The sequence below is a fragment of the Somniosus microcephalus genome, chromosome 22 (assembly GCF_052327205.1).
Source record: "Somniosus microcephalus isolate GS21.2 chromosome 22, FLI_Smic_1.0, whole genome shotgun sequence".
NCBI classification, from domain to species: Eukaryota; Metazoa; Chordata; class Chondrichthyes; order Squaliformes; family Somniosidae; genus Somniosus; species Somniosus microcephalus.
Window position 1 is genome coordinate 41746308 of NC_141008.1, and position 25993 is coordinate 41772300.

The window sequence follows — 25993 nt, forward strand, 5'->3', positions numbered from 1 at the left end:
GGCCCCGTTCTCTCAGCCTAGTGAGCACCTGCTCCAAATTGGCAAGGTGCTCGTTGTCGTTTTCTCCTGTTACAAGGATGTCGTCTAGGTAGCATTGAGTCCCCAGAATCCCTTGGAGGACTTGCTCCATAGCTCTTTGCCAGATAGCTGGAGCGGATGCTACTCCGAAAACCAGTCGATTGTACTGGTACAGACCTTTGTGTGTATTTATCATGAGATATTTTTTTAGAGGCCTCTTCAACCTCCATCTGTAGATATGCCTGTGCCAAGTCAATTTTGGTGAAACGTTTCCCTCCGGATAGTGAGGCGAAAATATCTTCTATCCTCGGAAGAGGATACTGTACCGTGTGAAGGACCGGGTTTACAGTCACCTTGAAGTCTCCACAGATTTGAATTTTTCTCTGTTCTTCAGATTTATCATTCTTCAATGCTTTCTTCATGACTGGGACGATGGGTGTTGCCCACTCGCTCCAATCTATTTTAGATAATACGCCTGCCTTTTCCAAATTCTCCAGCTCTGCCTCGACTGCTGGACGAATTGCGTATGGCACCGGTCTTGCCTTAAAAAACTTGGGAATTGCTGCATCTTCCACTTTTATTGAGGCGGTGATGCCTTTCAAGGTTCCTAGTTTCTCTTGAAACACTTCCTTGGCGTTGGCCAAGATGTCTTTTTAATCGTTCAGGTATGACGTCATCATCATTTTTTTTCTTACTGGTCACCGTCAGTGCCTGAATGGAGTGCCAGTCTAAACGTATTTTCCTGATCCATCCACCATCTTGTAGAACGTATAAATACAACTTCTGTATTTCCTTGCCGTTGTATACAACAGGCACCCTTATTTTTCCTTTGGGGTATACTTTCTGCCCCGTATATGTTTTCAAGATAATGGATGTGTCTTTTATTAAAGGTATATGCGGAAATAGCCGCTCGTAATCCCGTCAATTTATGACGGTCAGAGCTGAGCCTGTATCTAGCTCCATTTTAACTGGGGACCCTGCTATTGTGAGGGTAACCCAAATGGTCTGGTAATCTTCTTTGGCAATTACATTATGTAATTTGAGAGAGCTTAGTCTCTTGTTCCCGGAGTCGCTATCGCTCTTCTGGTCTTCGGAGCTACTGTCCGTCATCATTTGTACCTTTCTGTGCTTTTCCTTATTGATTTTCTTCCTGTTAGTGGATTTTTTGTTTCCAGATCGGCATACACGTGTAATGTGTCCCATCTTTCCACATTGCCTGCATGCTTTGTCCTTGAACCAGCAGTCCCTCTGGTCATGGGTGGATCTGCCGCAGCGATAAAATCTCTCGAAACCCCGTGTCATTTCATGGGTGCCGAAGTCTTGTGGCTTTTGCTGTATCTCTGCAGCTCCTCTTGCACTGAAAGCCTTGTCCAGTGTTAAATCTTTCTCAGAAAGTAGCCTTTTTTGTGTTCCTACACTTAGGAGAACGCAGACGAATTTGTCTCGTAGAGAATCTGCCAGTCCTGCCTCGAATTGGCAGTGTAGGGTATCAACAATCTCCTTAAAATTCTTGTCCATCGGTTCGCTGGAGTGATTAAGTTTTGTAACAGCTTGTATGTCTTTGCGCCCATTAGATTTAGAAGTACTGAAGCTTTTTTTTCTTCATCTATTCCATTTGCGGTGCAATATACCTCCACTCTTTCCACATATGTGGTCCAATCCTCTATCTCGTTATCAAAAGCATCAATATTGCCAGAATTAGGCATCTTAGAAAAGATATGGTGCTTTCCCGCCGCTGCTGCCGATGACAATGCTGTTTCCCGCGGTTTCCGTTCTTTTTTATTTATTTACAGTTGGAGACTCGTTCCCGCCGGATTCTCTCTCTAGGTCTGAACGCCGACCTGCTTGCAGCGCCGGCCGTCTCCCGAGTGCTCCCTCCCCATCTGTTACTGCTTGCCTCCACTTTCGCTGCTTGGCCCAGCTGTAGAGCCAGCCGCTGGAGCCCCAGCCTGACGCCCAGGAAGGATTACCGCAGTACCTGCCACCAGCTTGGCCAGCTGGTGAAACAACAGCTTCTTTCACTTCTTGATTCTTCTGGATGCCAGAGGAATCGATGTCCTTGAGGTCATGCCGAATTGTAGGTAAGTCCGTTTCCACTTCGTCGCCACTGTTGTGTCTGTGTGTTGATAGAGACACTGAAGACAGGAGTTGGTTTGATGGGTGTTTACTAAACAAAGGCTGGAGGGGAACTAACGGATACAACACAATACTCCGGCTTATATAGCCGAGTGGCCATTATCGGCATTACAGTACACATGGGGCTCTTCAAGGCACATACACTACAATTTGTCCTCTGATTTTTTTAACTCTCCCCTGTGAGGAAGTGCCCAGATTCCTCCAGGCCCCTCCTATTGATGGCATGATTCAGATATTAAAAAAAACCCTGCCTTACGGGGTTTCATGAGGTAAAGAATCCAGCCTTGGCATAATGTCTTGAAGCACTTTGTGCCATCATCTAACTGTACAAATTAAATGTGGTGACAGAAGTATTTGTTTGTGATAGGTTACATTATAATAATGCATGTTTACACATGTCAAAAAAGACATTAGACCATTTGCATGATCTCATCCTGTCATATTTCTTTACCCAGAGGGATGTTGGAGTGGTTGAAGCAGAGACCATTGCAACTTTTAAGGGAAATGTAGCTAAACATTTTAGCAGAGGAAGATACAGGGCTATCTGGAGAGAACGGGGCAGTGGAATTAGTTTTGGATGCTCTAGCAAAGAGACAGCACAGGCATGGTGGGCCGAATGGCCTCCTCTGTGTTGTAAACTGCTATGGTCTGTCACACAAAGGGGAATTAACTGGCACTTCTCACGAGATGTTTCCAGGTATTATCATTCCTACAAGTGTCAGCTTAGCTTGGTGGCACAGGAAACTTTGTTTTATCCGGAAGTTGTATGGCCAGAAACCTCGATCTAACGGCAGAAATCAGCAGCAGTTTTGTTAGGTTTTTTTTCTTTTTTTTTCTCCTAGCATTTTTTTAAACAGTCGGGCTCTGGAAAGCCTCTCTGAAGCTGTTGCTAAGCTACAGAGATGCTTCCAAGGTACGGGCCGACTGTTTACAAGCTGTTGCTAAGCAACAGTGTTTGTTGTCAGATACGGAGATGAAAACCTCCGTATCCTTCAACATTAGCGCTGGTCTGTCCGGAGGTTTTCATAGATTGGCATCACGCTGGTCCCGTTGGTGCCGGATATCATGAAGTTTCCTGTAGTACTCTCACCTCTGAGTCAGAAGGTTGTGTTTAAAACCCACTCCTAGGATTTGAGAATAGAATCTAGGCTGGCGCTGCATTGTCAGGGGGGTGCTGTCTTTTGCCTGCCTTTTAGATAATGCTGCATCGGCCTGTTCAAGTGGATGGAAAAGATCCCATGGCACTATTCAAAGAACAGAGTTTTCTCTCTCTATTTTGGCCACGTTAATCCCACAACGAACCTCATCAAACACAGATTTCCTGGGCATTCATTCATTTGCTTTGTATGGAATTTTGCTGTGTGCAAATGTAAATTGGCTGCTGCGTTTGTCTACTTAACAACAGTGATTTCAAAAGTAATGACAACTCCACCATTCAACCCGGCCTGCGAGCTGGATGTCGGTGAAAATCCCACCAGCTCCTGCAAAGTTATTCACACTATGAAACTCTTTGTTGTGATGGCTATAAATCCACACAGTGCCCCCTCTGCTGCACTCTCAATCCATTGCCAGCCTTTGTTCCTTTTATCTGATGTTTTCATTTCACGCTCCCACAGATTCCCGCGATCCCACCTTTCTTTCCCACCATTAAAGTGCTGCTGATCCCTTTAGTTGTGACGCTGCTATTTCTACAATCTGTGTACAGTCTTTACTCCTTACTTTCAGAGCATATCGCCTGGACTTGTGAAGACTGAGTTTGCTTATCGCATGCTTGAAAATACTTCAATCTCTGCTTCCCAAGTATACTCAAGGATCAAGGTATGTCACACAGATACTAAAAATACATTTTAACAGGTGGGGAACAAGCAGTGAAGAAAAAAAGTGAGGATTAGATAGTGACACTGATTTCATTTATGTTACATCACAGTCTGTTATTTGCAGAGTTTATTAGGCTGATGGGACTAGGACTACTTTCCCATGTGTCCGCTCATATACCAGTATTCTGTGCTATCTGGTTTTCAAATTGTTGCTTTAGTTTATTCAAAGCTTGCAGAGTGGAGTTAACACATTTAGTTTAGAATTATATGATTGAAGAAAGAAAAAGGGAATATGTCAGCATACATTAGCCACAAAAAAAGACTCACATCAATATTTATATAGTACTAGCCAATCTCCCTTAGCATTGCACACGGGGAGTGAAGATCAAATGTCGTTTTTGTGGTTAGAGGGTGAGACATAATTCAGTCTGCAGTTTAAAGTCATGTACTCTCATTTTGATACAATACTTGATTTGATATTTATAGTTAGCTTCAAACAATTTGGGAAGCAAAGAAGCAGATTGGTTGGAGCACAGAAGTTTCTCTTCAGTACAGGCTGAGAGATGCCAAATTGAGGTCATACAGCACCATCATTGGCAGGAGGGTGTAATTACAGTGTGACAACTTTACATACAGTTTCCAATATAAATGTCAACATAGTAATTTATAACAAAAGTGCAAGCAGATTTGAGTTTTAACATATATAGATTGTGTATCGGAATAAGACACATGTATAGACGTAGTATGGTACTATCAGCACAGTGTCATACATTCATATCCTACCTTTCTCACCTTGTGTATGACACACCTGAATGTTTGTTGTGTAAGGTAGAGACAGGACAGATGTCTGATAGCTAGATATGTGGAACTTCAGCCAGGACAGTGGTATATCTGTCAGTCAGTTCATAAAGCAGGAGCGGCTGGGGACTGGGGTGCCTTAAAGAGAAGGATTGAGGACAATGGGTGGGGGTTGGATTCACCAAATAAGGCTGGACTTTTAACTTTCATTTACATAACAAAGTACCCCATCCTAGTTGCAGTTGTTAGAGTTGTGGCAAAGAAGGAGCACGAGATTAATCCCATGTTAGAGGGCAGAGTTATGAGGAATAGCAAGGAAAGCTGAAACTTCTTCAGCTTTCAAAGGTAGTGAAGAGAGGAGACCTTATTGAGCTCTATAAGATACTAAGTACTGTAAAATAGAAAATGCTAATTCAGATGAGCACTATTTCAAGTTAAACCATGACTGCAGGACAAGGGCCATAGGCACAAACTGATAAACGGCAAGTTTAGAACTGATGTCAGGAAGAATGTCTTCAAAGAATGAGTGATTAATACTTGGAGTGGTCATCCTGGTAGGCTGGTGGAGGTAAAAAGTTTAGTCAATGAAGAGGCAGTTCGATGTTTTGATTGAGGGGTGAAATTGTAAATTTCTGTGGAAGGATAGGGTAAATGGGCTGAATGGCCTCTCTTCATATGCACATCTTTGTGAGGCAGATATTGCTAATAATGGTGGGCAATGACTAGTTTCAGCTTGGCCCCGTGATAACACTCTGGCCTCTGAGTCAGAAATTTATGGATTCAAGACCCAATTCGGGTCTTGAGCACATAATCTAGGCTGACACTTCAGTGCAATATGAGGGTGTGCTGCCTTTCGGATGAGCCATTAAACGGAAGCTCTCTGTACTGTTCAGGTAAATGTAAAAGATGCCAAGACACTATACGAAGAAGAACAGGGGCATTCTCCCATTGTACTGAATAGCTGTTATTCCTTAACCAACACCCCCAAAACAGATTAAATGGCCATTTATTACATTTGCTGTTTATGGGATCTTACAGTGTGTAAATGAGCTGCTGCGTTTGCCTACACAATTGCATTTCCATAGCAATTCATTGGCTGTCCTGAGGATGTGAAAGGTAATATAAATGAAAGTTCTTTCTTTATAGAGTACTGTGTACATTTGCTGTCATTTTAAATGACAGGTGGCGTATTCAGAAGGAAGATAGGTTCTCTGTGTAATTTTCTTCCTTAACTGAGAGCATTTGTTATTACAGGACAACTTGGTTGGGTCACCAATAGGTTGAATGGTGTTCGAATGCCACTTGTGGCTGATACGGGGAGTCCAGCACTCGACGACTAGAGCAACCTAAACAGTTTGTGGGAAAATAAACGTTGCTAAATTTTCCTCCTAGTAAACACTCACTGTTGTCTTGTAGGTTCTGGAAGCGGAGGACATTTCAAGTGCTGTGGTATATGTTCTCGGTGCACAACCTCATGTCAACGTAAGAGAATCTTGCTGTGCAATAACTGTTTACAATATTAGCATGCAAATGCCTAATGTATTGTGTGACATTCTCGCTGACTGCTATTTAATAATATAGCAAACCGGTTCTCTCTCTTCCTACATCACTGTTTGCTGCTAAAATCTGCATTTGGCTCGAGGGGGTAAATTGTGCCAAATCACCTGGTGTCTCTCCCCCATGACAGTGAAATGATGCTGGGTTCCTCTGGATCTCACTGGACCACACAGGTCCCCGTCTGGCTCTTGGGTGATATATGGCTAAGATCAAGTGTAGTATCATACCCCAGAGATCAAGCATAGTCATACCCCAGTAATGGGGTGGTGATGGTCCCCCCCCCCCCCAGCTATGAGGCGGCGTAAAAGAAAAACCCCCCTTAATTAAGGGGCGAAAAAAAAAAAATGCTAGAGAAAATATTTTACTAAACTGGCAAGTTTATAATGACAGTATAGCAGTCGACACAGATTCAATGGATTTTTAACCCCTATTAAAAACTGGACAGGCTGCTTGGGGTGGGGGGAGGGGAAGCATGAAAAACCACTCAAGCTGGAGATGACTCATTCGTATAGAAACGAACTGTCCTTGGGAACAATGGCCTGAGGCCCACTCCCAAGTCTTGATTAACAAGGCTGATAACAAGTTCATCTTGACAATGAGTCAAGTTAATCGGCTGGAAGATCGAAATGAGATCAAAACCCATTCAAACCTGGAAGGAAGCTTGAAACCCATTCCCTAAGGCCATGAGTCCATTAAAACCACAGATAGCGGTCTGTGTATTGGAGGGGTATAATAGAGAGCAGTTTGGATAGCTCTCTCCTGCCCTCCACACAACGGAACGTCAAGAGGAGCTGAGCCTTGCTCTTCCAACCGAGACAGACTTCAACCAAGGCTGGGACTCGCTTGCCGCAAGGCCGGTACGGAACTAGGTAGCCGAGTTGTACGGGAGGAAGCTGCAAGCAAGATCAAAAGGGCAATCTAGGTGAGCATTGCCAAGCCTACACACCCACAAGATCACTTAGCTGTGTGAGGGGGTGCCTGTATGTTCCTACCAAACCAGAGGGGGTTTAGTGTTGGCAGGGTCCTGTGATAGTTTAGTTCACAGGAGGGTGTTTTTAGGCTGTGGTAAGTCAGCACGGCAGGGGCTTGTTGGACAAGTCAGGGTTGTACTGTTTTAAACTGTACTGTTGTGTTCACACGGCTCGTACTGTATGCGAGTGGAGTGGTTTTTGTCAACCTTAATAAACACTGTACGGGTGAGCCCGAAAACGCTGTCCGTGTTCAAATCTGTCCTCAGTAATCCCTATCGTCCAGAACTTGTAGTAAGGGGGTTTGCGTGCTCGCTACGGGCGGGGCAAAACCACTTACAATAATTGGCGATTGCGGCAGGGGCCTATAGGAAATTGGCCACCGCAGAAACCGGTTACAATAGTTCAGTAAAAGGATTTTTCTTTAACTCTGCACACAGAGGAATATTTATACCCCATGGATTTGCATTCCAGGTGGCTGCCTGTTTATTCAGATCCATAAGTTGCGCGATTTGGAATCCTTTCTATGTACTACAAAAATCAAGGTTTCAGTTCAGCTAGTTGCTGTTTGGCCATTGTATTTATCGGCACTATCTGCCATTACAAAGTGACTGGGAACTAACATTGCACTTTTATAATAAGTATTGAGAACTTTTTTGCTCTTTACTTTAGGTTGGAGAAATCATCATTAGACCAGTGGAGCAGTTACTGTGATCGCGCTCATTCCAATAAGGGAAGAAACACATCTATCGCTGCCAAGTGGCTGCAGCCAAATGCGATGCTTTCTAATGCTTGGCGATATGTGCAGTATTATACTTTTAAGTGCTGTACAATGATTTACCTGTTGTATACTGGACAGGCTTAGTTCCCGTCATAAACTACAGATGATTTCTTTGTAAACCTGCAGTTAATTATGTCACAAGTACCTTTAATAGTTTTCTGGCGAGCTTACAGTTGTCATTTTATTACATTACCCCACAAGGAACTAAAACATACTGTCCTACAGTAAACACAAAAAGCTTCGGCTTCTGTCGACCCTGTTTTCTTTTTCATCTCCAGTGAAAGGAAACACGGAAAATTCAAAATGCTGAAAGAGAATGAATTAATTTGCCACCTGCTAACATGAAGCAGCTCTCTGAATTCATTACTTCACCCAGTTTCAAGCCCAGATTCAAGCTTGAAAGCCCTGCCTGTAAAGGGCTGATTTTCTGGGGTTGTGCTACCGCTGGAGAGCCTCGTCCACCTAGAAATTGCAGCCCCACTGCCCACGCTTATGGACATAAACCATAGGCCGCGGGCCTGCGATTTGCTGAAGTGCGCAGCCAATGGACGTGGCCCCCTGCCAGTTTCACAAACTCGGAAAATGGGCTCAAGTCTTTTAAGGATAAACAGGAATGTGTCTAGTTTTCTCGGCCATTAACCGACAGGATCTCACAGCTGTCAAACTTGAGCTTTGTGAGATACAGTTGCATTAGCTGGTTGTTAATTATGAAGTACAATAGGTGTTCTGCTGTTCCCCTTTAATAGAGCAAATTCGCCCTCTCTGTGACACAGCCTAAAACTCTCTGGCATATATCACCGAGAACTGAGGACATGGGAATAATTTCAAGTTTGTAATCTAATCTTGGGGTTCAGGTGAAGACAAGTGCATCCCTTGATTCCCATTGCTCTATACAGGAAACTCTCGATTTACCGGCACCTATTCAGGAGTAGGTTCAGGTAAGTTTTACTTCATATTAGTGGCTGTTCCTGGATCTGTGGCTGTGTAATCGGGGTTCCTGCACTTGTTGCTAAGCAACAGGGACGCTTGGTCTGTGGCCGGGGTTCCTGCAGCTGTTGCTAAGCAACAGGGAAGCCTGGATTTGTTGCTGTGTACGGAGCTCTCGTACCTTTTGACCAGACTTTTTGATAAACCGGCACCACGCCGGTCCTGTCGGTGCCGGATAAAAAAGAGTTTCCTGTATATCTATCCAGTTTGAACTCAATTGCACTTGTAAGGGCTGATGTTCCTCCTCTCTACTTCCAGCAGCGCTGAGAAAAAATGGACACTAATCCCTTTTCTCCCATTCTGCTTCTAAATAGCACTGGGTTGGAACTTCCTCTTTGGCTGATTTTGGTATCCGCACCTGAAGAGGGTGCAGCCGTGTGAATTGCACACAAATGAAAATCATGAGCTTGGCACACACATGTCCTCCAATAGGGCTACCTGCAGATCAGGGGCAGACTGCTCCCATTAAAAATCTATCGCTACTGCGTCCTGAGCTGCAGCTTCGTTGAACAAAGAAATAGCAGACCAATTAAATACATACTTTGGTTCTGTCTTCACAAAGGAGGACACAAATAACCTCCCAGAGATGTCGGGGAACATAGGGTCTAATGAGAGGGAGGAACTGAATGAAATCAGTATTTGTAGGGAAATGGTGTTAGGAAAATTGATGGGATTGAAGGCCGATAAATCCCCAGGGCCTGATAATCTACATCTTAGGGTACTTAAGTGGCCCTAGAAATAGGAGATGCATTGCTGGTCATCTTCCAAAATTCTATAGACTCGGGAACAGTTCCCATGGATTGGAGGGTAGCTAATGTTACCCCACTATTCAAAAAAGGTGGTAGAGAGAAAACAGGGAATTATAGACTGGTAAGCCTGACATCGGTAGTGGGGAAAATGCTAGAGTCCATTATAAAAGATGTAATAGCAGAGCACTTGGAAAACAGTGACAGGATCGGACAAAGTCAACATGGATTTACAAAAGATAAATCGTGCTGGACTAATCTACTGGAATTTTTTGAGGATGTAACTGGTAGAATAGATAAGGGAGAACCAGTGGATGTGGTGTATTTGGACTTTCAGAAGGCTTTCGATAAGGTCCCGCATAAGAGATTAGCGTGTAAAGTTAAAGCACATGGGATTGGGGATAAGGTACTGACTTGGATAGAGAACTGGTTGGCAGACAGGAAGCAAAGTATTGGAATAAACGGGTCTTTTTCCGAGTGGCAGGCAGTGATTACTGGGGTACCGCAGGGATTGGTGCTAGGACCCCAGCTATTCACAATACACATTAATGATCTAGACAAGGGAACTAGATGTAATATCTCCAAGTTTGCAGATGACACAAAGCTGGGTGGGCGTGTGTGCTGTGAGGAGGATGCTGAGAAACTCCAGTATGATTTGGGCAGGTTGGGTGATTGGGCAGATGCATGGCAGATGCAGTATAATGTGGATAAATGCGAGGTTATCCACTTTGGTGGCAAAAACAGGAAGGCAGATTATTATCTGAACGGCAATAGATTGGGAGAAGGGGAAGTGCAACGAGACCTGGGTGTCCTTGTGCACCAGTCACTGAAGGTAAGCATGCAGGTGCCGCAGGCGGTTAAGAAGGCAAATGGTATGTTGGCCTTCATAGCGAGAGGATTCAAGTACAGGAACAAGGATGTCTTGCTACAGTTGTACAGGGCCTTGGTGAGACCACATCTTGAGTATTGTGTGCAGTTTTGGTCGCCTTATCTGAGGAAGGATGTTCTTGCCATGGAGGGAGTGCAGCGAAGATTCACCAGGCTGATACCTGGGATGGCAGGAATGACGTATGAGGAGAGATTGGGTCGATTGGGCTTATATTCGCTGGAGTTTAGAAGAATGAGAGGGGATCTCATTGAAACTTATAAAATTCTAACAGGACTAGACAGACTAGATGCAGGAAGGATGTTCCCGATGGCGGGGGAGTCCAGAACCAGGGGTCACAGTCTAAGGATAAGGGGTAGGCCATTTAGGACAGAGATGAGGAGGAATTTCTCCACCCAGAGAGTGGTGAACCTGTGGAATTCTCTACCACAAAAGGCAGTAGAGGCCAATTCATTAAATATATTCAAGAAGGAGTTAGATATATTTCTTAAGACTAAAGGGATATGGGGAGAAAGCAGGGACAGGGTGCTGAATTTGGATGATCAGCCATGATCTCATTAAATGGCAGAGCAGGCTCGAGGGGCCGAATGGCCTACTCCTGCTCCTATTTTCTATGTTCCCTTAGGAGACCAGGTTAGGCTCCATGGTAATGAGGTTCAGGGGCTGAAGATTGCAGCCCGGCAGCACGCACTTCAGATGCCTTCCATCCTAATTGCTCCTCGATATTGCTGAGAGACAATCTGCCCCATGATCCTTACCAATGATGCCACTGTTGGATCCCATTTAGAGTCTGCAGCTTATTATAACAATGAAAGAAAGCTGGAAATGCATTAAAGGCTGTATCTCTCAGTATCAGGGTTCACAGCATTCTTAGAAATAACCAAGCTTCATTCAGATCACCGATAATATTGCCCGAATCCCACAATTGGCTCATCACTTGAGACATCATTATGTTTTAGTTCTCTTGGGTACAGTACTTTCTATATTTGCCATCTGTTGATATAGAGTTGCTAATTGGTGCCTATACCCTTTAGAAATATCTAATAATACTTTACTGGCTACACCTATATTATTATAGTATATTGTATTATAATCAACAATTCAGGTTTGAAGGAGGATACCGCTGCATAACTGAGGATAGTCCAGAGATACTGGCAACGTGGCCGCATCTTGCCACACATCGTCTCCACTTTGTTGTGACATTTATGGTCTGAAAACATAGCCAGTTTCTTCAATAGTGTACCTGACCATCAACTGTAGCTAGGAATAGGTTGGCTGACTTAAAGGACTCAACGTGTTTTGTTGAGCTTCACTGGCCAACTATATTTACCCCTGATGCAGTACATACTCATATTATTGAACTATGCTACAAGCAAGTCTGGGTCCGATTAGCTTTCACCTCCGTATATAATAAACTAACGATCTTTGCAGAGCAGTCTGATTGCTCCCTGAATGACGAAAGAGATAGAGAGTAAGATGAAGCAGAAAAAGAGCGCGTATGACAGATGTCAGGTTGCAAATACATCTGAGAATCAGGCTAAATATAGAAAGTTCAGAGGAGAAGTGAAAAAGAAAATAAGAGGGGCAAAGAGAGGGTATGAGAATAGAATGGCAGCTAACAAAGAAGGTAATCCAAAAGTCTTCTATAGGCATATAAATAGTAAATGGGTAGTAAGAAAGAGGAAGGGTGGGGCTGATTAGGGACCAAAAAGGAGACCTATGCACGGAGGCAGAGGGTATGGCTGAGGTGCCAAATGAGTACTTTGCATCTGTCTTCACCAAGGAAGAAGATGCTGCCATAGACATTGTGAAGGAGGAGGTAGAGGAGATACTGGATGGGATAAAAATTGATAAAGAGGAGATACCAGAAAGGCTGACTGTACTTAAAGTAGATCAGTCACCAGGACCAGATGGAATGCATCCTAGGACGCTGAAGGAAGTAATCGTGGAGGTACTGGCCATAATCTTCCAATCCTCTTTAGAAACAGGGGTGGTGCCAGAGGACTAGAGAATTGAAAATGTTACACCATTATTCAAAAAAGGGTGTAAAGATAAACCCAGCAACTATAGGCCAGTCAGTTTAACCTCAGTAGTGGGGAAGCTTAGATACGATAATCAGGGACAAAATTAACAGTCACTTGGACAAGTGTGGATTAATTAAGGAAAGCCAGCACGGATTTGTTAAAGGCAAATTGTGTTTAACCAACTTGATCGAGTTTTTTGATGAGGTAACAGAGGGGGTTGATGAGGGCAATGCGGTTGACGTAGTGTACACGAATTTCCAAAAGGCGTTTGACAAAGTGCCACATAATAGGGTACAATCCTAATGTGAGTGCATGAACAGAGTGAACTAGGGGTATATGTACACAAATTGTTGAAGGTGGCAGGACAGGTTGAGAAAGCAGTTAAAAAAGCATACGGGATCCTGGGCTTCATTAATAGAGGTATAGAGTACAAAAGTGTGGAGATTATGATGAACTTGTATAAAACACAGGTGCAGAAAAGATTTACAAGAATGATTCCAGGGATGAAGGACTTCATTTATGGGGATAGACTGGAGAAGCTGGGGTTGTTCTCATCAGAGCAGAGAAGATTGAGAGGAGATTTGATAGAGTTGTTCAAAATCATGAGGGGTCTGGACAGAGTAGATAGAGAGAAACTGTTCCCGTTGGCAGAAGGGTCGAGAACCAGAGGACACAGATTTAAAGTGATTGGCAGAAGAACCAAAGGCAACATGAGGAAAAACTTTTTTGCTCAGCGAGTGGTTAGGATCTGGAATGTAATGCCTGAAAGGGTGGTGGAGGCAGATTCAATCACAGCTTTCAAAAGGGAATTGGATAAGTATCTGAAGGAGAAAAAATTGCAGGGCTACGGGGAAAGGGCGGGGGAGTGGGACTAGCAGAAGTGCTCTTGTAGAGAGCGGGCATGGGTCGAACCGAATGGTCGCCTTCTGTGCTGTAACCATTCTATGCTTCCTAACTTGCCTGTGCCAAACAGGAATGTAGCTAACTACTGCATTATGTATTGTTTTCTAAAAAATAAACATTTGGATACATTTAAAGTGTTTTGTTTCATTATTTGCAAAATAATAGCCTTTAAAGGATGATTTAATGCCAATTTTATGTTGTGTTGTGAACTTTTCTAAGCTATTACACATTTTCTGGTCGCAGCACTGAGACTGTGGCACTCATCCCCTGCAAACTTTGTGCTCATATAAGTTGGGATCGAGTGAACCCACTAAACCATCTGGAATTAACCTTATATATTCATTGCGAGCAAACAATACAACATTGACCTGCTTGATCCATCTGTGCACTGCGGTTCACTCCAAGCTGCCTTGGGCAGCATCAGTCAATCCAAAGACATAAAAATTCAGGGCTGTGGGAACTGTCCCTGTGGTGGGGGTTGACTGGAGGTGACAACTCCATCACTGCCTCCCTGGTGAAGCAGAGCCTGTGAATGCCAGATGTCCTCTGACCAATGTTCCCTCTAATTTTTTTTGGCCCGCGCAGGCCATTCAAAGTGCAGTTTTTCTATTAAAAGCCGGCTCACTGGCTGCACGGGACCTGCAGAGTGCTGCGCGGCTTAAGAACATAAGAAATAGGAATTAGCCATTCGGCCCCTCGAGCTTGCTCCGCCATTCAATAAGATCATGGCTGATCATTGACCTCAACTCCACTTTCCCACCTGATCTCCATATCCCTTGATTCCCCTAGCGTCCAAAAATCAATCTATCTCAGCCTTGAATACACTCAAAGACTCAGCATTCACAGCTAAAGGGGAACATTGCCTCTGACATCCTGGGGTTGGGTGTGTAGGCCCTTCCTGTGGGTAAGGGTAGCTGTTGGGTGTTGGCAGTCTTTTGCTGATGATGCAAGCAAACCAACCTAGCGGAACTCCTTTCAGTCTCTTCCCAAAAACCTCAAATAGTGCACAGCACCAAATACAATGGCCCAGAAATTAGGTTCGGGGGCTTGCCGCGCGTGCAAGCCCCCGATGTGCACTCACCCGGCGCGCCGACATCTGAAGCCTGGGCTTGCTTGGAATTCCTGTCACTGGCCCGGTTCAGATGTCGGTGCGATGTGCTTGCCTGATCCAGCGGCGTAGTTAGTGCGATATGCCGGCTGGGATCAGGTGAGCGCCGTGCAGCCAATCGGGGGAGGGGAAACTTCATTCATGAGTTTGATAGTAAGAACTGTCAAACTCATGAAAAGTACGGGTACCCAAAACACTACTTAAACTTTAAATAAAATTTTAAAAAACATCCCAATAATTAAATAAACTATAAATAACTTTAAAAAAACTATTTTAAACAATTAGTCAAATTTTTGAAAAAAATATTTTTTTTAAAAATCGGGTCTAAAACTACACTTACCTTACTGTATCACAGAAATCACAGAAACCCCACAATGCAGATAGAGGCCATTTCGGCCCATCGAGCCTGCACCGACACATATCCCACCCGATCCCCGTAACCCCTACACCAACACATATCCCCCACTAGCCCCACAACCCCACGTATTTAATCCCCCTAACACTAAGGGTCAATTTATCATAGCCAATCAACCTAACCTGCACATCTTTGGACTGTAAAGTCCTTAAAAACAATAAAGCTGTGGAAAAAATGTTATAATTTTAAGTAATAGACCACTTACCTTAAAGAATGAAGTCTTTACGTCTCCTTTTTACATTCGTAAAAAGGAGGCTCTTACACCCACGCAAACCTGTGGAAAAAAAGGAATTTCAGCGCGCACGCGCAGACTCCTGCGCGCACGCGTTCGTCCTCTGAACCCCGTGGTTCAGAGGACAGGAAATGCCGGTTTCCCGCACATGCTGAAATCCGGCACTTCCAACGGGCCCACGCGTGAGTACCCCGTCCGTACTCACGCGTTGGGACCGGAATTACTGGCCCAATGTTCATTTTAAGAATTTAGGTTACAGCTTTACGAACTCACTCCTTAAACAGCCTAAAAGTGTGCCCTAAATAACAACAGAAAATGATGGAAAAACTCAGCAGGCCAGGCAACATCCGTGGAGAGAAATTAGAGTCAACGTTTCGGGTCAAAACCTTGATAATTTCTCTCCACGGATGTTGCCTGGCCTGCTGAGTTTTTCCAGCATTTTCTGTTGTTATTTCGGATTTCTAGCATCTGCAGTATTTTGCTATTATCCTAAAAGTGTGCCCTCCCTTCATCACCCATTTTAGATGAGTGAGCACATTGCACAAGTATTTCCTCATGAGGGGAATTGTGCCCAGCCTCATTAAACTTGAACATATTCTAATAGGCAAATGAAGCACTCGCACAAGCTGCTGGCAAAAGATGCGGCGCTGTGTGATTCGAGGGAAATGTGTGCGATGGATCTTCATCTGATTTCTCTGCTCCTGTTCGGTGCCACTGACAACCATCCTGCTGGCTGGAATATTTGCCCCAGCTGTTGGTTGATCTACTCAACCAGGCTGATAATCTAAATTTACCTGGAACTAAACAAAACAAAAACAGGAGCCATTGAGGATGTTCCACCTTCAGATCAATTAACAACAGAATTTAATCTCTAGCTGCTGTTGGGGTTTGCAGAATAGCTCCCATTGTGAGCTGTGTGTTTCTTTATATGATTTCCAGATGATCCCATCAACAATAGGAGATTACTGGCTTTCCCTATTGCCTTGTCATGAAATGACAGGCCCTACTTTCATGGAAGTGCTTGCCACATACGTTTGTTTTCTTAGTGTTTACAATCAAAATAAAAACAGCTTTACTGCATTTTTGGGTCAGAGAGAGGAAAAAAGAAAGACTTGCATTTCTATCGCGCCTTTCACGACCACCGGACGTTTCAAAGCGCTCTACAGCCAATTAAGTACATTTGAATTGTAGTTACTGTTGTAATGTGGGAAATGCGGCAGCAAGCTCCCACTAACAGCAATGTGATAATGACTACATAATTTGTTGTTGGTTGAGGAAGAAATATTGGACAGGACACTGGGGATAACTCCCCTGGCTCCTCTTCGACATAGTGCCATGGGATCTCTTACATCCACCTGCGAGGGCAGACGGGGCCTTGGTTTAACGTCTCATCCGAAAGACGGCACCTCCGACAGTGCACCACTCCCTCAGCACTGCACTGGAGTGTCAGCCTAGCTTTATGTGCTACAAGTCCCTGGAGTGGGACTTGAACCCACAACCTTCTGACTCAGAGGCAAGTGTGCTGCGCACTGAGCCACAGCTGAGGAGGAGGGCGGGAGAGAGATTGACCAGCTGCAAGGTTCAGGAAGAATTATCCTGAGAGATTGGCTTTCCTGACCTGCCAGTGTGATCGTTACAATATTTAATTTTGCAGAGGTGGTATTTGGACCAACAGGTGAAAAGGTCCCTCCCCTCTTGGGAGCCGCAGTGACTGATGGAACATAACATTTTTTAGGCTTTTTGGCTGGAATGTAGAATGGTTGTTAATACCTCAGGAGCAAGTATACTCAGTACCAGTGCACAAATTACTGATTAAGTATCACTCCAACACTTTAGCTGAGAGCTGCATTTTCACATCTCCAGTTAGCAGGATCCAATAGGTGCCTCACTCTATTCCCACATGTATGGCAATACTGTACCTCCATTAGGAAAGTTATTCTATTAAATATATGGTCTGAAGACTATAGTATGTGAACTGAAACAAAGTATGCAGTAAAACAGAGAATGAAGAAACCATGTGCTAAGTGGAACAAATTATTTACATGACCAGTGGGATGTAAGATTTTTTTTAATTCTAAGGGTTTAAAAGCTATATGAGTGGTATAGATATAAGTACACTACATACACTGCATGTTTAAACATCGTCATTCGGCAGGCTGCACCGGTCCAAATAGGTCATACAATGGAGTGCTTTGGTATAGGCCTCATTGCATAACCATAATCTTCACATAGAGGATTTACAACATGGTAACCAGAGCTGCTTGATCAGCCGGAGTAGGTACATAGCACATCCTCTGAATCCCTGATCTTAGGCACGCCATTGAGAAGTACTGAGAGGAGGCCAGTCACCTCCCCATAGAGAGGAATAGAAAATGAGGGGAAAATTAAAGCAGAACGGATTCAGACTGGGTATGTTGCAGAATGGAGAGTCAATAGGTATTATGTTAATTTGAGATGGAATGGGAATAAAGCAGAACTTTCTAAAATAGTCAAAATAAAGAACCTCTGATCAAATTTCAGGATTGCCAATCAAAGCTTTAGTGTTTTCAGATTTACCCCAGAGTTAAATGAAAGTGTTCTTCAGTATTTCAACTTCCATTGGGAAATCCAGTGCAGCCTCAATCATAGCAGCTTCCGTCTGTTTGGAACCACGCTCGAGGCCAAAAGGAGTGATTGATTTAGTTAACCTCTGAAATGGAGATGAATTAAAATGTCAATTCAGATTCATACACAGTTCTGAAAGTTCTTCCTTAAAAATTGGGAAATATTTGAGACCTGTAAATAAATTAGATACAAATTTGTGGGATTTTGGGAAGTGGCATTTTTGTGCTTATTAAGGTGAAAGACGGCACTCTATAAAACACGCTTTTCCACTTTTTGCCCCAGTACCCATGTTGAATTGTTCCCCATAAATGGCCCATGAAGAGCTCAGAATATTTTTTAACCCCACCCCAACCTTGGAAGAGTTCCCTCCCTCACACCATTGTAATACTTCCGTTTCCCACAATGATCACCATTATTGTCTCCGAGAGTGAGATTCCCAATCCTGCGCCAATTTATACTAAATTCTGGTTAGTTTTGTGCTGTGGCGGTGAGTGCTCTGGGAAATACATTGGCATATTCATTTCAAATGGACTCTTACCCTTGACCCATCAAATGGATTTGAAGAGTTTCAGCCAGAGGTTAAAGGTCAGTGGGCAAACTCATTGTGACTCAAATCCCTCACAACAAACTGTTTTATAATGAAATGCCTTCCGTACTACACAGAATGGCATTGCTATTTTCTCAGCACATCCATATCTACCGGTATTAAAAAAAAAACTCAACGAGGTGGAAAATACCTGAAGCAATTTGAGTGACATTTTCTCTGATCCATTTTAAACATATTTATGACTACTTGCAACCAAAGAAGATATTCTCAATTGGTGTGAAGATGTTTCAATAAAGATAGGTTTCATGAAAAGAATACCCTTGCTGTTAATGTACTTAGCTGCTGTACACAAGAATAGGAACCTTAAGCTTTACATTAGCGGAATTATTGGCCTAAATTGTGCGATTCCATGCTGGTGGAACCTCACCATTGCCCACGGATATCGAACGATCGCAGATATGCTATCCACAATTCACCATCCATTGAAGAAACCTAAAGTAAACGTGAACCTAGGCTGGAAATAGTAAGGTTCCAAAATGAGAGAAAAATGGAAGTGACTGGAAATTGCAAATAAAAAAACTGGAAACACACAGCTTGTCCATCAACATCTGTGAAGAGAAAATGTTTTAAGTGTAAACTCTTTGATGGAACTGGGGAATGGAAGAAAAACAAATCCCTTAATAGAACTGAATAAAATGAAGATGGGGAGGGTGAGAGGACAACAGGTTAAATGCCAAGAGTCAAGAATGTTGACCTCTGTCACAGAGAAGAGTTTATGAGTTAAATGCTCAGCAAACAGGCTTTTTAAACATTGGAAAGAAGTGAAATCTGCTGGATGATAAGATTATCTTAATACAAGACAATCAAATGCCATTAAAACACCAAGAGAACATGAAGCTAGCTACGCCGTAAGGTGAAAGATACAATGGGGAAAAAAATCTCCAGGCAAAGTGGAAAGAGAAGGGGTGGGAGGAATCCGAGGAAATGGGGGAGATAAAACTGCAAATAGGGAAATCTGAAATAAGAACAGAAAATGTTGGAAACACACAGCAGGTCCATCAGCATTTGGAAAGAGAAAAGACGAGGCCAGCACTCGGTGTGTAGACCCTCACCAGGCCTGTGTCCTGACGTAGGGTCCACTTCGACCTGCCTCCCCCCACCCCGCTCGGATACCCATCATGCAGTCATTGCAGTAACATCTGCTGTTGAGGAGGATAGTCAAGGGCTGAAGCTGCTAAAGTCGATGGGTGAATTTCTGTGGCGGTTCTCCCGCTCGTCCACTGTAACATCAGCAGTAGAGCCGCAGATAACCCACGTTCAGACCTGACCAGAGAGGCTGCAGGGCATGCTGGAGAAGAATGAGATACACAGGGGGGGAATTCCTGGACTGAAAATCATGGGCAGCCAACCAGTGATTCTCCGACATGTGAAACTAATGAATTAGACTCCCGGCCAATGATACAAACTCAGAAAACTAACTGAACTGTGCCCAAAGATTGTGTTGAGCTTGGTTGGAACAGTGTAGGAGGCAAAAAGAGAGAAGTCAGAGTGGGAATAGGAGGGGGGAGTTGAAATGGTGAGATATAGGGAGGTCAAGATCAGACTTGCAGCAAAGTGGTCATCTGATTTACATTTGGTCTCCCTAGTTTGGAGGAGACTGCACCACGATGGAGTATTCTAGATTAGAGGATGAATGCATAATTTATTGTGTCACATGGAGAGAGTGTCAGAGTCATGAGAGTGCACAAAGAGGGAAAGAATAGAAGGTAAGAGACTAGTTCAGTGGGACAGGAGCAACTTGAAACAATGGATCTGTGACAACAGCCCTGTTTGTGTATCTCGGGGATGAGGTAGAAATGGACTATGTAGAGTTAGATAAGATTGGAAGCGGTGAGGATAGGATTTCCAGAAGAGATGAGATTGGGGACTACCTGGGAAATGATGGTTTGGTGTTCAGTATTGGGGTCATGTTCCAAAGGCAGATAGGAGGTGGAGGAGGATAGTTGGTGTTCAGCCACAGCCAGATAAACATCGCCCCTGTCATCAGGTTTGATTTTATGATATCGGGATTGGAACTGAGGGAATCAAGTTCAGAGGGAGACAGGTTACAAAGAGTAAGGTGAATGGAAACCAATAGGTTTGTTGTTGAAGTTTAGAGACATCAGGGTGTTTTGTTGCATTATGTAATATTTAAAAAGATTGTGAAGGGCTGCAATCTACCTGATCGAGGGATTCCAAATAGAACACACCCAAGGGTAAAGATTGATTGCTTTATAATCACCCTCTGATCCCTGAGGTAAGGTTATAGCCTCAAAATTACTGCAGGGTGCCTTATATTTCATCATGTATATTGTATTAAACAATGAATAAATAGTGGTTTTATTGAGCCCATTTTTATGCTGAGTGTTGTGGTGTGATGGTCACATGGAAGGATTAGTGATTAGGATGTCATTAGTGTGAACTCATCAAAAGGTCATTTGCAGTTGTTTGCTGGAGAAAAAAAAAGAGAAGGAAAGAAAGGCGGTAAGGAACTTGCATTTCACGACCTCGAGACGTCCTGAAGTGTGGACACTGTTGTAATGTACGGAAACTTGACAGTCAATTGAGCACAGCAAGATCCCACAAAGTCAATTTGCACAAAGCAAAATCCCATGAACAGTAGTGAGTTAAGTGACCAATTCATCTGTTCTAATGATGTTAATTGAGGGATAAACATTGGGCAGGACACTGGGAGAACTCCCCTGCTCTGCTTCAAAAAGTGCCACAGAATCTATTACATCCACCAGACGGGGCCTCGGTTTAACATCTCCTCTGAAAGACAGCGCCTCCCACAGTGCAGCACTCCCTCAGTACTGCACTGAAGTGTCAGGCTGGATTATGTACTCAAAATTTCTGGAGTGGGGTTTGAACCCACAACTGTCTGACTCAGAGGTGAGAGTGCTATAGTGAGCATTGGCCCTTGGCACTAAATTCGCAGGCACAGAATGACTGGTGTAGGAAACAGAAAATGTCTCACTGCTGCAGTGTGTGGTGGTCTTCTGAGGTTGGGACTGAGGCATGTTGTTAGGAAAGAGCAGAGGGAGTTGTTTCTACTTCTAACCACATTGGCCTGGATTTTGCGGTCGGCAGCGTAACCAGGGATTACGCCGCTGGCATCCGAATGGAATGCAAACTTACCTGATGGGGACCCTCCTTCGAGAACTTGCTGGCAGACACTGCGTAGTAGAGGGCAGCGTAATGGGCCACGAATCCCAGGGGCGCACCGCGTGCGGAAGCGTACCTGGGATCACGTGGGCCAATGCTCCAATCAGCAAACAGAAGGTCTCCCATTATTTATAACATAGATGTTTATGCATATTAAATCCCGGAAGGCACTAGTAATGAAGGTTTGTTTTTTTCCTTTCCTCCACTTTCTGTATGGATTTTTTTAAAGCTTATGCTCCATATAGTGCAAAATAAATAAAACCTTCAATGTAGCAACCGCTTCCTCTGAACTGTTCATGGACAATAAATACTTTTCATGGACAAAATCCTAAAATGCTTCCATTTCTGGCCTCAAATAGCTTATCAAATGACTTGGATTTGTCAGGAGGTCTCCCCTTACACTGTGCAAACAGGCTCCTGTGCCTGTTTGCACCAGCCGTAAAATTTTCAGGCGTAATTGCTGGGCAATTAGCCCAACTCCGCACCAGCAATTAGGATTTCCCTGTCGGTGCAGATCATCAGTCAAGTTGGAACTTGACGGATCGCAAGTTTGGGATTTAGCGCAAGTGCATGCGGAAATCCCAAACTTGCGGTCCATTTCAAAGGCGGTATGCAGCGTCCTCTGAGAGTACTAACCGCAAAATCTGGGCCATTATACCTGATTAGGGCGTGCTTGCTGCTGGTACAGGATTCCCAGGACTAACATTCCATCCCTCACCTTGATATTTACAAAGAAAAAAGTTAGAAAAGAGACATACTTGAGTTGTTTATAATGAAAATTGCAGCCATGAAATCACCTGGTATTAGTAACACTAGGGGACACTGTTCCAAGCAACAGGCCTTGATCAACAGAGTAGGTACATGACCAGACCCCTGTCATTGATCCTCCATTAGCCTGTAGGCGGGTACCATTTTAGGCCTGAATGGACCCCTCTGCTCTTCAGGGACGTATATCCTATGCACACACTAACTTGTCCAGACAGGTAAGCAGCGTAAACCTTATGACAAAGCTAAAAATTGCAACCAAGATTTGGTTATAAAACATGGGAAACCCTGAGGCAAAATGAAAGGTTAAAGGGCAAAGAGAACATTTTGAGGCCACAGAATTAAAGCAAAAAGAGGAAACGGAGAGTTTGAAGGCTGGAGGTGCAGCGATTGAGCAGGAAGAGAGGCAGCTGTCAAAATGCTTCATCCTCTGTAAGGTGCTAGTGGGAAGTGTGTGAGTGCAGTCTGGATCACACCTGCAAGAGGAGGATAAAATCAGCATCATAATAAATGTTTCTGTGTAGGTGGCAAGATGGCACTCCTGTGCCTTGTGCCATGACAGAGTTGGACACAGGCTCATGCCTGCGATCCTCCAATCGTAGCCATACCGCAATGAGTAGGCACTGAACCCAACCCCATGTACCTCAGAGTGACCAATACCAGGACGAGTTGACAGCAGCTCATCCAGCCCGCTGCACAGCTAGAGAGCGAATGTGCAGTTAGGATACTTGAAGAAAGACTTGCATTTATATAGCGCCTTTCATGACCACCGGACGTCACAAAGCGCTTTACAGCCAATGAAGCAGTTTTTGGAGTGTAGTCACTGTTGTAATGTGGGAAACGCGACAGCCAATTTATGCACAGCAAGCTCCCAAAAACAGCAATGTGATAATGACCAGACAATCTGTTTTTTTTTAAGTGATGTTGGTTAAGCGATAAATATTGGCCAGGACACCGGGGATAACTCCCCTGCTCTTCTTCGAAATAGTGCCACGGGATCTTTTATGTCCACCTGAGAGAGCAGACGGGGCCTCGGTTAACGCCTCATCTAAAAGACGGCACCTCCGACAGTGCAGCACTCCCTCAGCACTGCACTGGAGTGTCAGCCTAGCTTTTTGTGCTCAAGTCTCTGGAGTGGGACTTGAACCCACAACCTTCTGACTCAGAGGGGAGGGTGCTGCCCACTGAGCCACGGCTGACACTAAAGGGGAGAAAGTACCTCAAAAGAGGGACATTCACTCTAAAAAAAAATACACACAGTAAAATCACTGTGGTCTTCACAATTTTCAAAAGTTATCTTTACTGTTTGCACCAACATTATAGATAAAAAGAAAGAAAACACAAATCCTGAAAATCTGAAATGAAATCAGAAAATTCTGGAAATGCCCAGTAAACACCTGAAAAGAGAAAAGACAACTTAAGGAGACAATTTTAACACAGGGTCTACACCCCACGGGTCAATCTATCCATTCTCTTTTCAGATGCTGGCATTTTCAGTTTTTATTTGCACCAACCATAACAATAGCATTTAAAAAAATAATTTAAAATATTAATTTGCTTAATTTTCATACCTGAAGCAGAATGTGCAACTAAAAATGTGTGAGGTACTAATGCAGTAAGCGACCTCTCCTTGTTTTAATTTGATTGTGTCGCCAATGCTGAGCGAGAGATGGAATCAGTTACTGGAGCACCGATTGCAGTTAGGCAGCACCACCAAGTGGACATCTCAGGTAAGTACCTCTCTGCACATTCAAGCCCTTTGAGTGAGGGCTGCCATTTCGTTTATTTTTGCTTAGCTGAGTGTCTGACATGCAGAAACCTATCGCAATGTTTTAACAGTCACGGTGATGGTTTTCACCTATCTCAGAAATTATTTAGAGTTTCAGTCATCGACCTGAAACATTAACTCTGTTTCTCTCTCCACAGATGCTGCCTGACCTGCTGAGTATTTCCAGTATTTTCTGTTTTTTTTATTAGAGTTTCAGTTTGTCTGCTATGGATTGCATACTCTCAACAACAACAACAGTTTGAATTTATAAAGCGCTGTTAACGTAGTAAAATGTCCCAAGGTGCTTCACAGGAACGTTATCAAACAAAATTCGACACTGAGCCACATTAAAGAGATATTAGGACAGATAACCAAAGGTTTGGTCGAAGAGGTAGGTGTTTCAAGGTGGGTCTTAAAGAAGGAGAGTGAGGTAGAGAGGTTTAGGGAGGGAATTCCAAAGCTTAGGGCCTAGGCAGCTGAAGGAACGGCCACCAATGGTGGAGCGATTAAAATCGGGGATACGTAAGAGGTCAGAATTGGAGGAGCGCAGATATCTCGGATGGTTGTAGGGTTGGAGGAGGTTACAGAGATAGGGAGTGGTGAGGCCATGGAGGGATTTGAAACCAAGGATGAGAATTTTAAAATCGAGGCGTTGCCAGACTGGCAGCCAATGTAGGTCAGCGAGCACAGGGGCGGTGGGTGAACGGGATTTGATGCGAGTTAGGATACGGGCAGCCGAGTTTTGGATGAGCTGAAGTTTATGTAGGGTGGAAGATGGGATGCTGTCCAAGAAAGCATTGGAATAGTCAAGTCTGGAGATAACAAAGGCATGGATGAGCTAAGGCAGGGATGGAGTCGGGCGATGTTACGGTGGTGGAAGTAGGTAGCCTTGGTAATGGAGCGGATATATGGCCGTATGCTCATTTCAGGGTCAAATATGACACTAAGTCTGGTTTAGCCTCAGGCAGATGGTAGGGAGAGAGATGGAGTTTGTGGCAGGGACCAAAGACAATGGCTTCAGTCTTCCCAATATTTAGTTGGGAGGAAATTTCTGCTCATCCAGTACTGGATGTCAGAAAGCAGTGTGACAAATCAGAGGTAGTGGAGTGGTTGAGAGAGGTGGTGGTGAGGTAGAGCTGGGTGTCATCAGCGTACACGTGGAACCTGACGTCGTGTTTTCGGATGATGTTGCCCCTCGGCGACATGTAGATGAAAAATAGCAGGGGGCCAAGGATAGATCCTTGGGGGACACCAGAGGTATCGCTGCGGGAGTGAGAAGAGAAGCCATTGCAGGTGTTTCTCTGGCTATGACTGGATAGATAAGAATGGAACCAGGCGAGGGCAGTTCCACCCAGCTGGATGACGGTGGAGAGGCGTTGGAGGAGGATGGTGTAGTCAACCGTGTCAAAGGCTGCAAACAGGTCGAGAAAGATGAGGAGGGATAGTTTACCAGTCACAGTCACATAGGATGTCATTCATACCTGTAATTATACATAAATGCTAATCAGGGTCCTATTACATCAATCTTAACCAGAAGAGAGTGGGACTCCTGCAGTGGTTGCCCGGAAGCTACAACTAGATCTGAAGACTGAAGAGGCCTTTCCAGGTAAATTTAAAACTTTCCTCTGTGGGGCCAAGAGTGCTCCTCAAGGCTCCACAAGGAAAATGTAAGCCTCCCCTGCCCCAGACTCACCACCCCCCACCCCTTCCCTTCACAAACCGCTGAATG

The 25993-nt window shown here is 44.1% G+C and overlaps 2 protein-coding genes across 3 annotated transcripts in view; one reads left to right on the forward strand and one right to left on the reverse strand.

Annotated features, from left to right (window-relative positions):
• dhrs11a (dehydrogenase/reductase 11a) overlaps positions 1 to 13755 on the forward strand; it is a 148783-nt gene extending 135028 nt beyond the window's left edge. Inside the window, exons 5-7 of one of the 2 annotated variants that reach the window (XM_085964509.1) lie at positions 3880 to 3972; positions 6186 to 6251; positions 7967 to 13755. In XM_085964509.1, the coding sequence (XP_085820635.1) occupies positions 3880 to 3972; positions 6186 to 6251; positions 7967 to 8008 (201 nt within the window). In that variant the 3' untranslated portion in view covers positions 8009 to 13755. The other variant, XM_085964511.1, reaches the window with a different exon arrangement.
• A 3676-nt stretch (positions 13756 to 17431) lies between these two features.
• LOC147102210 (sodium- and chloride-dependent GABA transporter 1) overlaps positions 17432 to 25993 on the reverse strand; it is a 113384-nt gene continuing 104822 nt past the window's right edge. Inside the window, exon 13 of the mRNA XM_085964512.1 lies at positions 17432 to 18065. Coding sequence (XP_085820638.1) covers positions 17940 to 18065 — 126 coding nt within the window. The 3' untranslated portion in view covers positions 17432 to 17939. The remainder of the gene's footprint in view (positions 18066 to 25993) is intronic.